Raw genomic sequence first — 15,094 nt, forward strand, 5'->3', positions numbered from 1 at the left:
GTTCAAACCTTAATTAGGGTAAAATACATTTCTAAATATACATGCAAACTCACCTTCAGGCTTCAACTCCACTTTTAAGTTAATCAAATTACTAATATCTTTTTTACCCACAACTAAAAAGAGGACATGTGAGGGTAGCCCTTGCAAAATTGGCTAATTAAGGATACAAACTTGTAACCACAAAGTTAAGCGTTCGAATCTCATCTTTTTTAGTATGAGCCAATCAACTATGGTTTACATTCTTGTGATCCTTTGTTAACTAAAATCATAAGACAGAGTTTATTCAGTGCATACCTTCGGAACCTTCCCAAAAAAAAAAAAAAAAAAAAAAAGAGTAGTAACCCTAATTTGAATGCATAAGAGAATAGAAAAATACATTCATCAAAGATTTCAAGGAAATTAAATATCATTCATACGATGATCAAAGTCATGCATTACTCGTTAGTATGATTAACGTAATTCAGAACACATTTGGATAATTATGAAAATGAGATTACATACGTCTAACAGAAAATAAAAAGTTACAAAAAATTACACGACAAAGAGAAAAACAACATATATTTCTCCAAACATTTCAGAAGATCAAAGCAGCAATATAATGGAATAAAAAGACAGAAAATTAAGCTACCGGTTCGTTGGATCTAGGGTTTTACAAGTGAGTGTTGCTTGTGGAAGAAGAACTGAAACTAGCAGAAATGTCACTCCAATTAGCTCCGCCGCCGCCATTGTTATCGCCACTCCAATGCTCATTCCCACCTGGAATATTAATCCCCAAAATCTGTCTCGGCAAGCTCGATTCTTGATTGTTGATGTTGCGGTTGTTGTTAGTGTCTTCCATTTTCACCGCTGCGAGTTGAGCTAACATGGCGGAAGAAATCCTCGGCCTAAACGGAGCGCTAGCCCCGCCGCCAATGAAGCCGGTTGGGGACTCAAAACCGCCATGGAAATTGTACATGGGATCGAGGAACGGGAACTGCGGCGGTTGTTGGAGCCGCCACGGCTCAATAATGCCGCCGCCGGGGGATAGAAGTGAAGCGACGCCTCCGCCGCCTAGCAGATTATCGCCGCCGCCGCCTAGGAGATTATCGGCGGCGGGAGAAATTCCGGCGTAGTGATGGTCGGAGAGTTGGGGTATAGGGGACGAAGACATGAAAGGTAGTTGCGGGATTTGCGGTGAAAGGCCGAGTAAGTTATGGGCGGCGGGCCCGGACACGCCGGAAACCGTGCCGGAATTATTGCTTTGGCGATCGTTACTCGCGGCGGTGGTGGAGGAAGTAGTAGACTTCGAACTACTACTACTCGCGGCTCCTCCCCCGCCGCCGCCTTTGCCGCTCCTCTTGTTGTTCCTCCGGCAGCCGCCGCCCACCGGAACGCTCCGCAGCGCGCCGCCTCGTGTCCAGTACCGCCGGCACGTCTTGCAAAAGTGGCGCGGCTGCGACAGGCTATAGTTGTTGAAGTAGCAAAACTTTGTATTCGTGGATTCACATCTAGGGCACCTTAGCGCCGTCTCCGGCATCTGCATATTAGCCAACCGCGCCCGTTCCGCCATCGACCCCGGCCGGATCGATCCTCCCCCACCGCCAACCACATGCTGCTGAACCGCCGGCTGCGGCGGCGGCGCCGCCGCAGCCGCCACCCCCAGGTGAGGAGTTGGGATTCCACTACTTCCCCCTTGAAGATGATGATGATGATTCAGTTGCTACAACAAAAAATCAAAAATAAAAAATAAAAAATCAGAATATATATATATATATAGAGAGAGAGAGAGAGATCAAAAGTATGTATATTCATGACAATAATAAAAGAGAGGTTGAAAATTAAAGAAACAGAAAAGAAGATATAAGGGAATATTTATCTTTTTGAAAATTTGAGCTTTCTCTTTAGCCATGGAAGCATAAAATCAAAGAAAGAAAAAACCCAAACCTGTTGTTGCCAGTTGGAGGGATCAAGATAAGCAGGAATTGAAGAGAAAACCATAGTGATGAGTTGTGAATTGATGATCTTTACTTCTCTTTTGTAAAGTTGGGATGGTTTTGGGGGATCTTAGTGGAGAATCACATCAAATGGAAGAGGGTTTTGTTTTGCCAAGCTAAGAGAGATAGAGAGAGAGAGAGAGATAAAGCAAGAGAGAATGAGAATAAGAAGCAAAAATAAAGGTGAGGGCTTTATAGTAGTGGCATGCATATATACATACATATATGTCTGTCTATACATGCAGACACATGTATTGATGTATCTATATATTAGGTATATTGATTTGTTGTTACTCTCAGACTGTGGTCTGTATTTCTGTTTTACTGCTTTTTAGATGGCAATCTTCTCTTTCTTAAGCTTTAAGGCTTTGGATTAATCTAACACAAATGACTCACAGAAATGCATGCAGAGAGAGAGAGGATGGCCGTCATCTATCAATTTAGTGAAGACTTTTTAATTCCAAAAAAAAAAAAAGTTTGGAGTGTTGAATCTAACATTCTGTTATCAAAACATGGTGGTGACTGTTATCAAAAGAAAGGAGACCAATGTTTGAATTTTGACGGCGATAATGTGGGGATCGTACAAAGTGGATAGATCACTTGTGTGCACCGACATTTGGTCCGACCTGTCTGTTGAGCCATTGAGTCACTATAATTTACATCCTCTCAAATATTCTGTCGGGGTGTGGGGGACCTTGGAGTTGGGGAATCAACTTTTCGGGGGGAAGAAGTATAAAAATATAAAGTTATGCCTTGACTATAAGCTATAATTTTTGACGTAATGATAAATACTTAATTGACACATTATAATTTTGGAAACGTTATGTATATTATCAACAAGTATTACTCTCGTCATGTAGTAGTTTTGGCATTAAGTTTGTAGTGGCAACAATATAGAATGCCACAATCCATGTCTTACATTTTAATTAGGAAAATGTTATGTATAGTTGTGTACTACTCTTAATGAGTATATACCACAATCCATGTCATACATTTTAATTCCGAAAATATTAAATGTAATTTCAATAAGTATTACTCTTATCATATCATAACTACTCTATATTAAGTTTATAGTGGCAACAATAATGCCACAATCCATATATGACCTACATTTTAATTAGAAAAATGCATTGTATACTCTCAATGAATACTACCCTCACTGTGTAGTGCATTAATTTTGTATAGTGGCAACAATAATACCACAAACCATGTCCTAATTAAGGATAAAGTTATATCTAGCTATCAACCTCAACCAAGTTAGTTGGATAGTGGCTTATTAGTAAATATAAAGTTTCAATTTCACCTCTTCAAGTTAGTCGGATAATTGGCTTGTTAGTAAATATAAATTTTCAATTTCGAATCTCCAAGGGAGGACCTACTGCCCTATTTGGTTTGAGCCAATCAACTATAGGCAACGATTTACATTCATCTGATCCTTTGTCGGCTAGGAGTCACAATGCAAGTTTCATCCATAGTGCACATTAGTAGATGTAGACTTAATTTCCTATAAAAGGAATTGAAGTTATATGTATCAAAAAAATTTACCAAAATTCTTTATCATTTAACATGACAATATAAATAGATTTTTTGTTTAACGTGAGGTTGGGTTGTCCAATTCATAGTAACCAACGAATAATTTTTATTGTCATGCCATATATATTATAAAAGATTTCGGTAAAAAAAATCTGTCTCTAACTCTCTATAACTATATCATTTTAATTATCTTCAATATATTGTTTGCTTTGGGCTATCAATCGATTATTTATTTAATTTGGTTAAATTATTTAAATTGTTTCATTTGAAATTGTAATTTGAATGGAAATTAAAATGATAACTTTTTTTTTTTTCACTAAAAACACTAAATAATACGTACTCACTCCTCACATGACAGTAAAAATTATTTATTTATTTATTTATTTATTTTTATTAACTACCCTTGATTGAATTCAAGAGTAAATAAAGAATCCATACATCTGCCCAAAAAAAATAAAAAATAATAATAATAATAATAATAATAATAATAATAATAATAATAAAGAATCCATACATAAATACATAACAAACAATTTATAGCAATGGATAACATTTTTTGGACGGGAATATGATGTTAGGAGTATGGTTGATTTAAAATAACCAAACCAAATTTAAAAATAATGGAGAGAGGAAGGAGAAAGGGAGTGTATCTATCCAAACATTTGGGGTAAACTAACATAGTAAAGAAACATAGAATTCATTCAGTAGAGACGAATAATTGTCTCAAACAAGCCTTTACTTCACATGGATCGGACTGAACTAAAGAATGAAATGCTAGCTAGGAATTTATAATATATAATTTATTTAAGGAAAAGTTGAGTCTTGGGTGCTTTAAGTAGACACATTCTCAAAGTGTCCCGACCAAATCAACTTTTTTTTCCTACCTTCCCTCTAGCCCCTCCTCCAGCCAACCCGTCGCTTCTACGCGGGGCCCATGTTCTATGGCATTGTGGCAAACTATGACAAATTCAATTTGCATTGCCACAATGTGTACTTGAATTGAAGATATATATTTGAGATCATATCTGAATCAATCTTCTCATGAGTTTATAAGAATCAATTTAATTCATTCAAAATAGATTTATAGATGAGATTAATTGAAGATTAAAAATACGTGTATACATATTAGGTATTATAATGTGTGCATATTAGGTATGTCCCTATGTTTTAAATATGCACACATCATAATGTCTAATATGTGCATGCGCATTTTTAATCTGATCTCTCAAGTAATCTCATTCTAAATGTCCTCAATTTAGATGTGTCCTCATGTGAACAAGAGCATATATATATATATATATATATATATATATATATATATATATATATATATATATATATAGAGAGAGAGAGAGAGAGAGAGAGAGAGAGAGGTTGATCAAATAAGAATTTGCGCGCAAGAGAGAACTAGCTAGAAAATAACTAGGGTTGTTTATCTAGAAAAAAAAAATCTAACGACTTTAAAACAATTACAACGAGAGATGGGAATGAGCGAGGTCAATTTTATAATTATTACAAATTTTTACTTTTTCAATATTTAGAAAATTGATCCACTCGATCATTTTTTAATTTATTTTTCTGTAACCCACTTCCCATTTCCAATGTGGAACAAACGCTTTTTCCAAGCATTTCCATAACCGTTTTTTCAACTCAAATGAGTATATTTTGATAATTAATTTTTCTCATTCGCTCATTATTTGTTTTGAGCGTAGAATATATCGATTTCTTTGTCTTATTTAGGAGAACTCTAATATACTTTGACACAATCCAAATTGTAAAGTGAACCCCACTAATATCTGTACTCAAAAATAATAACTTAAAATGCTATTATTTGCTAAAATATAATTTTTAATAGTATATATATTTAGTTTGAGGGGATCTGATCTCACATATTAGAAGTCATGCAAAACTAACACCGTGATAACTTGTCTCACTCTTTCAACTGTTAATCCATTATTGCTCCCATTAGAAGCTAAGAAGGGAAATAAGATACTCTTTGAGGGATTCTGCACTACTTAGAATTTGACATGTTCATGCATGTCCTATTGCTTTAAGTTCAACATCTTAGAAACAACTACGAAAAGGCGTTTAATGCCACTAATTGGGGTTGATAAACTTGCATTGCAGATTTTATATTTATAGTTGACACATTTTGTATCTGCAGTTGATAGTTTCTGTACATGTAGTTATCATATTATGTGTCAGCAAATATCAAGTCAGATTTTGTATCTATAATTGACACATTTTGTACTTACAGTTGATAGTTTATGTATTTGTAGTTATCATATTATGTGTCAACAATTATCAAGTTAGTTATTTACATGTACAGAAACTGTTAACGGCAGGTAAATAATATGTTAATTGAATATACAGAATTTTTGTATCAAGGTTGACAATAAAATATGAACTCTAGTCCATAGTATAATAATTTGAAATTAAAGAGATCAATATTATATTCCAAGCCTACAATAATGAAGAATATCTCAAAATATAGAAACAAGCTCTCCATGTTAAGTTTGTAGCTTGCTACCGTAGCCTTACATGCATCCTGGTTGCTTGGTTCTACATCGCTATATTACAAGCTCTAGAGTCAGGCCTAGATCTTATGTTGGAGTTGTGATTGATGATTGTTTAGTTCTTATGTCTTTTTTTTTTCCTTATTATTAGTCGCTAGACAGTTTAATTTGGTTGCTCATACTTTAGCTTCTAAAATCTCACATCAGGCTAGTTCTCTGTACTGAGACTCTGTATTTCTTGATTTTGTTTCCGCTCTTTTGCAGTAATCTATTTTAGCCGTTTTTGCTTTCAAAAAAATAATAATATTAGTTTTGTAGCAACAGAACATTTTCCTTCAAATCCGAAACCCAACTCCGCTAGCAAGCCCAGCGCTAAAAGGCCATCACTTCACCATCATTTGAACAATCGTTATGATGAGACTATATTTTCTGTGTATTAATCAAGAGCAGCGGATACAAAGTATATAGAGACATATAATATAGATCTAGTCTAATACTACTAATATAATAGAGATCTAGTCTAATACTACTAGTAGAGTCCTAATACTCCCCCTCAAGCACAAGGTTGGTCAGCCAAAACATTGAGCTTGCAACGGAGTAAATTAAAACACACAGACGAAAGAGACTTAGTAAAAATATCCGCTATCTGATCTTTGGTAGAAATAAAATTGACTTGTAATTCCTTCTTTGCGACTTTATCACGAACAAAGTGGTAGTCGATCTCAATGTGCGAGCATGAAACACCGGATTAGCACACAGATAAGTAGCTCCCAGATTGTCACACTAGAGTTTGGGCACAGAAGGTGGTGCAAACCCGATTTCCTTCATCAAAGAGACGAGCCAAGTAACCTCTGCAGAGACATTAGCCAGTCCTTTGTATTCAGCCTCAGTTGATGAACGAGCCACAGTACGCTGTTTTCGACAAACCCATGAGACAAGATTGGTCCCCAAAAACACAGCAAAACCACTAGTAGATTTGCGATCATCAGGATTGCCAGCCCAATCCGAATCAGAATATGCATGAATATCTAGAGAAGGAGAAGAAGAAATCTTAAGACTGAGATGTAGTGTCCCATTTACATACCGTAAGACCCTCTTGAGAGCCGCCCAATCTGCAGTAGAGCGAGAGTGCATGTGCTGACACAAACGACTGACTACATAGGAAAGATCAGGCCGAGTTACCGTAAGATATTGCAGACCACCTGCAAAGCTGCAATACTGAGTGGGATCCGTGTATGGTACCACGGCATCAGTCTCGGCTTTCAAGGTTGAAACCGGAGTGGCCACAGGCTTACAATCAACCATACCTGCTCGTTTTAGAATATCCTTCATGTACCGTTGTTGAGACAAAAGCATGCCATCAAACAACGGAACGGTCTCAATACCCAGAAAAAACGAGGGCACACCCATATCACGAACTTTAAACTCAAGAGCCAACTTGTCAATAAGAGCAGTCACATGAGCCGAATCAGAACCCATAACCAAAATATCATCCACATACACCAGAAAATATAGACGAGTATTTCCATGTGAATATATAAATAAAGAGACATCCGTCTTGGAAGGTGAGAAACCAACAGAAACCAGAAAATCATGCATACGAGTGAACCAAGCACGGGGAGCTTGCTTAAGCCCATATAAAGAACGTTGAAGGAGACAAACATGCCCGGGCATCGTTTTGTCTTCATAGCCAGGGGGCTGGCGCATATAAACCGTCTCAGCGAGATTGCCATTTAGGAAAGCATTGTGTATGTCCAACTGTCGAATGGTCCATCCACGAGAAATAGCTAAGGATAAAAGAAGACGTACCGTAGTCGGTTTAACCACAGGACTAAAGGTCTCAAAGAAATCCTCACCAGCAACCTGATTGAATCCCTTGGCAGCCAAACGAGCCTTGTAACGCTCAATCGAACCATTAGCTTTCCTCTTGGTACTAAACACCCACTTACAGCCAACCACATTCATACCTGATTTAAAAGAAACAAGCCGCCATGTATTTTTGTGCACCAAGGCATTAAATTCCAAATCCATTGCATCCCGCCATTCGGGAAATTTGACCGCTTGAGTAAAGCATGTAGGCTCAGTAGTGACGTAAGTAGATAGAGAAACATGGTCATGCGGTCCCGAGCTCCGCGTATTCATCGTATGAGACCGAACGGGCGAGGGCGCGGGACGGGATCGATCACGGGGTCGGCCCCTCGGCCGAGCAGGTGGCTGGTTCGTGACTGTCCGCTCGAACTCGGTCACAGACGGCTCGGTAGAATCGGGTTGCTGGCGGTGTGGCTCGGTTATGGGCACGGCAGGAGGATCAAAGGCCGAGACAGCACTCGGCTCACCAGGAGGCACGACCGGTGCAACACCCCATGGCTCCGGGCGTGGTGCGGGTACCTGTGAATCAACAGAAGCAACAAAAGGAAAGACAGTCTCATCGAATCGCACATGGCGACAGATAAAAACCTTGTTAGTGTTACTGTCTAAACAACGATAGCCACGAAAAGATGGAGGATATCTTAGAAAGACACAAGAAGACGACTAAAACTGCAGTTTGTTGCGATTATAGGGCCGCAGATTAGGAAAACACAGACACCCAAAAACCCGTAAGTATGAGTAAGAGGGCGGATACCGATGTAAGAGGTAGTGAGGGGACTTATCAGACAATACACGAGTGGGCATTTTATTGATAAGATACACAACAGTTTCGAAGGCATAATCCCGAAAACGAGACGGAACAGAGGATTGGGCCATTAGCGCCAGTCCCGTTTCGACAACATGGCGATGCTTGCGTTCTACTCTGCCGTTTTGTTCATGAGTATACGCACAGGACTGCATGTGACGAATACCCAATGACGCGAGAGTCGAACCAAGCTTTTTGTATTCTCCCCCTAAATCAGACTGAAAAGACAGAATTTTACGAGAGAAGGAACGTTTAACAAGTGACCAAAACTTATCAAATATCGCATATAAATCAGACTTAGCTCGCATAGGATAATACCACACGTAACGAGTGTAATCATCCACAAATAATACAAAATATTTAAAGCCATTTGCAGAAAGTATCGGCGCAAGGCCCCAAATATCTGAATATATTAATTCTAAAGGATGCGAACTAGTACTTTCAACGCGCGATAAAGGAAAATGAGACGACTTGCCTAATTGACAAGAGGAACAAATATTGGGCAGATCACTGGAATTAAACGAACTAAGACTAGAAGAGGCTAAAACTTGACGCAGGACCCGAGAGTGTGGATGCCCAAGCTGCATATGCCAAATGAAAGATGACTGTGTAGCAACTAGGGCTGGGCAAATCGGTTCGGGTTACCCGAACCGGTTCGGTTCGGTTCGGTTCGGTTTCTACCCGAAAAACCGATCGGTACTAGTTTAGGTGAAACCGATCGGTTCGGTTAAAAACCGAACCGAACCGATAACCTGATCGGTTTTTTAAATAAATATATATATATATATATATATTATATATAATAATTAATAAACTAAAATACTAATTCTTCTAAAGTTCTAATAATCTAAAATATCTAATACTTCTTCAGTACTTCAGAACTAACCCTAATTCCTCTCACTCATCATCGACATTCGCCACTCACGGCTCACCCCTCGCCCTCTCGCACTCTCGCCCTCCGCCACCGCGCCACGCCTCCGCCACCACGCCATGGCTCTGCCATAGACTCGTCACTCAGAGTCTCAGACCATAGTTGAAGAGTGAAGCCTGAAGAACACCCGCGACCAAGGTAATGTTTGGTTTTTCTATGTTATATTTTTTAATTTTATAGTTTATACTTTATACTTTATACTGTTTATAGTTTATACTTTATACATTTTCTCGATTTCTTATTTCAATTTGAATAGTCTTGAATTTTGAATTAGGGCTTTTATTTAGACTTAGTGTTCTAGAATTTCAAGTTCATTGTGTTAAGTTGTAATGTTGTATATCAATTTCATTAGGTTTAGTACACTTTATTTCAATTTTATTTAGACTTAATCCCATTCCAGTTCACTGTCCAGTGAACTGGAATTTAACCAGTGAACTGGAATTTAATTCCAGTTCACTGGAATACTCTTCCAGTTCACTGGACAGTGATCCAGTGAACTGGAATGGGATTATTCCAGTTTGAACTGAAAGTGTTATATATATACATTACAAAGTTTATTAGGACTCCAGTCACTTACAGTCCCGTTTACATTTCAGATGGATGATTCTTTATCTTCGCATCAAGGAAACATTTCAACTGACACTCCAAGTAGCACTCCAACTGAGCCAATTGAAGAATCGGTGGGACAAAAAAGAAAACGTACAACCAGTGGACTTCCACCGAAACCAAGTACTCCAAGGTCCGAGGTATGGAATCACTTTACTAAATTGGAGGACAACAAGGATAAATGTAAATGTAATTATTGCTTTAAAGAATTTAAGTGTCCAACAAAGAGTGGCACTAGTAGTTTGAGAACACATAATCAAAAATGTGCTGCATTTAAGGATCATCTTGATAGTGCAACCCAAAAAAAATCTAACAATACATGAAAGTGCAAGTGTTGTTAAAGGTGGTAGTAGTCAGCTTGTAGCGGTTGGGTTTAATCAAGAGGCTTGTAGGAGGGCAACTGTTAAGATGATTATTTTAGATGAATTGCCATTTTGTTTTGTGGATGGGGATGGGTTTAAACAATTCTGTAGTGTTGCTTGTCCAAAGTTTATTATCCCTTCACGAAGAACAATCACAAGAGACGTAGTTGAATTGTTCATGAAAGAAAAAGCTTTATTGAAGAGTGTGATTAGTGAGTCAAGGGATTCTTTAACTACTGATATATGGACTGCAAGTACTACTACTGTCAGTTATATGGTTATCACTGCTCATTATGTTGATGTGAACTGGCAGTTGCACAGAAAAATTATCAGTTTTAAACCAATTTCTGATCATAAAGGTGAAACAATTGCAAAAGAAATTGAGAATTGTTTGATTGATTGGGGTATTACCAAAGTATTTACTATCACAGTTGACAATGCATCTACTAATGATAGTGCACTTAGGATTTTCAAAACTAAAGTGAGGTGTTGGAGAGAGGATCCTTTGATACTGGGTGGAGAGTTTTTGCATGTGCGTTGTTGTGCACATATTTTAAATTTGATTGTGAAGGATGGTTTGGCAGCGGTGGGTAATAGTGTGGTTAGTGTTCGTAATGCAGTGAAGTATGTGAGATCTTCCAATTCTAGATTTCAAGCATTTCAAATTCGTACAGAGCAAGATAACCTAAGTAGAGGGAGTTTGATTTTGGATTGCAATACTAGATGGAATTCTACTTACCTCATGTTGACTGCAGCTTTCAAGTATAAGGCAGCATTTGATCGAATGGCTAATGAAGACAAGTTGTATGATGCTTACTTTAAAGAGGATGAAAATAGAAAGAGAAGGGTTGGGCCGCCATCATCAATTGATTGGGAGAATGTTCGGCGATTGGTACAATTTTTAAAAATCTTTTATGATGCCACTTTGTATTTTTCTTCATACAAAACTGTGACATCTAGTCATTGTTTTGATGATATATGCACAATTGAAGTTAATTTGAATGTTTTCAGTACTAGTAAAGATGTGAATATGAGTGGCATGGCTTTGGAAATGAAGAAAAAGTTTGATAAGTATTGGGAGGGGTCTGAGATAAATAAATTGTTGATTGTTAGTAGGTGTGTTGGATCCGAGGAGCAAGATGAGTTTTGTGACAATTTGTTTTGAAAAATTGTATGGCAAAGATACACCAAAGTGTAGTGAAATGAAAGAAGCAGTAGTTGATGTCATGCGTAAGTTGTATGAGGTATACAGTGCATTTTATGCTAAACCAAGTGCAACTACAAGTCAAAGTGGTGGTGGAAGTGAAAGTGGATGTGAGAGTGTAATTCAATCTTGTGTGACTAGTGAATTGGTTTTAAATGTTGGTGATGTTGCACCGGTTGGGAGTATTTTTAACACGTATACCACCAGTTTGGTATGTGAAAAAGGAGATGTGCAACAAACATCAAATGAGTTGGATATATACTTGATGGAAAAGATTGAAATGCCAGCTCCTAATAGATTGGGTATGCAATTTGATATTTTGTCATGGTGGAGGAAAGAAAGTATGAAATTCCCAATCTTGTCACAAATGGCACGTGATGTTCTTGCAATTCCAGTTTCTAGTGTTGCATCAAAGTTTGCCTTTAGCACTCCAGGCCGTATTTTAGACCAATATCGGAGTTCTTTGACACTGTATATGGTAGAGGCATTGATTTTGACACAAGATTGGTTGCGGTCTTCACTCCAATCTGATGCAACAGTAAGCCTGGCTCAGATATTAGAAGAAACTCAGTTTATGGATATGCTTGCAGAAGGTAATTGACAATTCTATATTTTATTATGAATTTATGTATAATATATACTATATTAGTTTATGCTTCAATATTTTATTATTTTAACTTCTTTTTGAACCTTTTGTTTTGTTGTACAGAGATTCGCAAATCAGCAGGGCAACTTCATATTGATCCGTGATGATGGATAAACAATTTATCAACATATGAGTTTGGAATTTGGATTACTATGTTGATTGTGTTTGATTAGACTTTGGATTTGGGTTATTTGATGTTTTATGTTTCATGTTTGTAATGTTTGAAGTCTTTGAACTTTGAACTTTGAACTTTGGATTCTAAGTATGTGTTGTTTTGGTAATTAGATTGCTATTAGTATGTTTAAACTTTGAATTGTTATTTTGTTATATAACGTTTACATTTTAGATGTGGATTTTGTGAATAGTATTGTTTGGTAGTATGTTTTGAAAATTAGGAAATGTTAAAATTTGGGGATTATAAAGTCTTAAATCCGAACCGAATTAAAACCGAACCGATTAAAACCGAACCAAAGCCGAACCGAACTATAATATTAAACTGAATGGTTTGACTTTTCTAAAACCGAAACCGAAACCGAAACCGAAGAAAACCGAACCGAAAACAGAAGTGCCCACCCCTGGTAGCAACGAAAGCAGCGGGAGCCGGACGCGAGGCAGGCTAGACATATAAACCCCCGGACGCATGCCCCTTAAAAAGAGTGATCCTGGTTTGAATGTCCTTCACAAAGAAACACGAAGGGTGAAACTCAAAAAGACATTATTTTCTTTAGCAAAACGCTGAACAGATAATAACGAAGAAGATAAACCAGGAACATGCAAGACATAAGACATACGAAATGACCTAGAATTAGTGGCTAACGAAGTAGAACCAACAGTAACAATAGGCAAACTTGTACCATTGCCGACCCGAAGTATCTCTGGACCATCATATGTAGTAGAGGACGTCAATAAAGTGGGATTAGGGGTAGCATGATTTGTGGCACCAGTGTCAGGGAACCACTAATGAGAGTCGTCCATAGAACCATCAACACCAGAAACGGCGACATTCGCCTGAGGGTCCGGATTAGGAGTGAAGCGACGCCAACACGTCGTAGCTATATGCCCTTGCTTATTACAAATTTGACACCGAGGGCCCGAGTTGGACCGCCCCCAGCCACGACCGCCGCGCCCTCTGCCGCGGCCGCCACCACCTCGGTTTTGCGGGCTGCCACCACGGCTTACGGCCAAGGCTACCGGTGCGCCGAGAGCCGCACCGTCGTCCGAACAGATCCACTCCTGCGAAATAAGAAAATCCGCAACCTCCTGGAGGGGAACAGGCGCACCATGAGCTAGGGTTGCCACCAACAGACGGAACTCTGGGCGTAAACCGCGAAACACATATAAATTCTGATCATCCAACTCAACATGACGACCGGCGAGGGCCGATTCATCAATTAACATCTGGGCACGACCAATGTAATAAGATATTGAGGAATCACCTTGACGGAGCCCCTGAAGTTCGCCGAGAAGTCGGAGTGCACGAGAGCGGGTAGATGAACCTAGGGCTTGTTCGATTACCTGCCAAAGCTGCCGAGAGGTGCCCTTGCCGACGGCGAAATGAAGAGTCTCCTCGGACAAAGAGGAGATGAGCATGGAGAGGATGGCCTTGTCTTGCCTACGCCAAGCGAGCTGCCGAGCGGGGAGATCAGAAACCTCCGCCGGGGCGCTGTCCGCGGTTGACGTTAGGGCCAGCAATGCCGTCGGAAAGGGTGTTGTACCATCAACAAACCCTAGAAGCCCTTGGCCTTCAAGAAACGGAAGCATTTGAGTTCACCAGAATAGATAATTTCGGGAGGTCAACTTTAAAGAAACGAAGTGATGAACTGATGACAGGCTACCACTCGCAGGCATCGTAGGAATCTCGGTAACGGTCCGTTCAGAAGAACCAAGAACAGAGCTGTCATTAACACCGATGTTTTCCATGAGAGAAAAAACCTAGCTGATACCATATGAGAATATATTTTATGTGTATTAATCAAGAGCAGCGGATACAAATTATATAAAGACATATAATAGAGATCTAGTCTAATACTATTAATATAATAGAGATCTAGTATAATACTACTAGTAGAGTCCTAATAGTTATACCCTGCACCACGGTTCACATAGCACTTGGCGCCCCGCGCCTCCCAAAACGACGTCATTTTGTTAAGTTGTGTGAGGAGTCGACGCAACAGAGTGTATATGTATTATGTTATATAATTATGTACATTATGTTGGAAAAAATAGCTTAAAATGACATAAAATGGCATATTAAGTGGCTATTTTGTGGTACAATTATCAGTGGGGTCCACTTCCGATTTGGGTCGGGTCAAAGTGGATTCGGGTTCTTCGTTGTGAGACGAAGAGATTGATATATTGTACGCTCAAAACGGATAATGGGTAAATGAGATATTGATTCTCAAAGTAGACCCATTTGAGTTGGAAAATGAAGGGAAAAAGTGAGCTTTTGTCCCACATTGGTTTAGGAAGAGGATTTGCCCCACTATTTATACAAGAGCTCTTTTTAAGCTTATTGAATTGTATAGCATAGAGGCTCTCTCTCGCGCGCAGGGGGGGGGGGGGTGCAAATCAAATCCCAGAATGAGATCGAAAAGGCTTGGGTCAAGCCTAATCTCGCGTGCGCCGACACCTACGAATGTCGTCCGAAAA

General features: G+C 38.8%; 1 protein-coding gene across 1 annotated transcript; it reads right to left on the bottom strand.

Moving 5' to 3' along the window:
- Positions 1-447: 447 nt before the first annotated feature.
- On the bottom strand, positions 448-2,148 carry LOC109160464 (dof zinc finger protein DOF5.1-like). The gene is made up of 2 exons (XM_019308751.1): positions 1,924-2,148; positions 448-1,699 (listed from the first exon to the last, which is right to left on the bottom strand). Exons 1-2 carry the CDS (start codon positions 1,975-1,977, stop codon positions 650-652), a joined length of 1,104 nt encoding a protein of 367 aa, XP_019164296.1. The 5' UTR covers positions 1,978-2,148; the 3' UTR covers positions 448-649.
- Between the last annotated feature and the right edge of the window lie 12,946 nt (positions 2,149-15,094).

The sequence above is a fragment of the Ipomoea nil genome, unplaced genomic scaffold, assembly GCF_001879475.1.
Source record: "Ipomoea nil cultivar Tokyo-kokei standard unplaced genomic scaffold, Asagao_1.1 scaffold2848, whole genome shotgun sequence".
Lineage (NCBI taxonomy): Eukaryota > Viridiplantae > Streptophyta > Magnoliopsida > Solanales > Convolvulaceae > Ipomoea > Ipomoea nil.

Excerpts from the sequence above, each read along its gene's own strand:
- LOC109160464 (XM_019308751.1), bottom strand. The coding sequence starts at position 1,977 with ATGGTTTTCTCTTCAATTCCTGCTTATCTTGATCCCTCCAACTGGCAA. Across the intron at positions 1,700-1,923 it reads CCTCCAACTGGCAACAACAG|CAACTGAATCATCATCATCA; the intron begins GTTTGGGTTTTT and ends TTTTTGTTGTAG.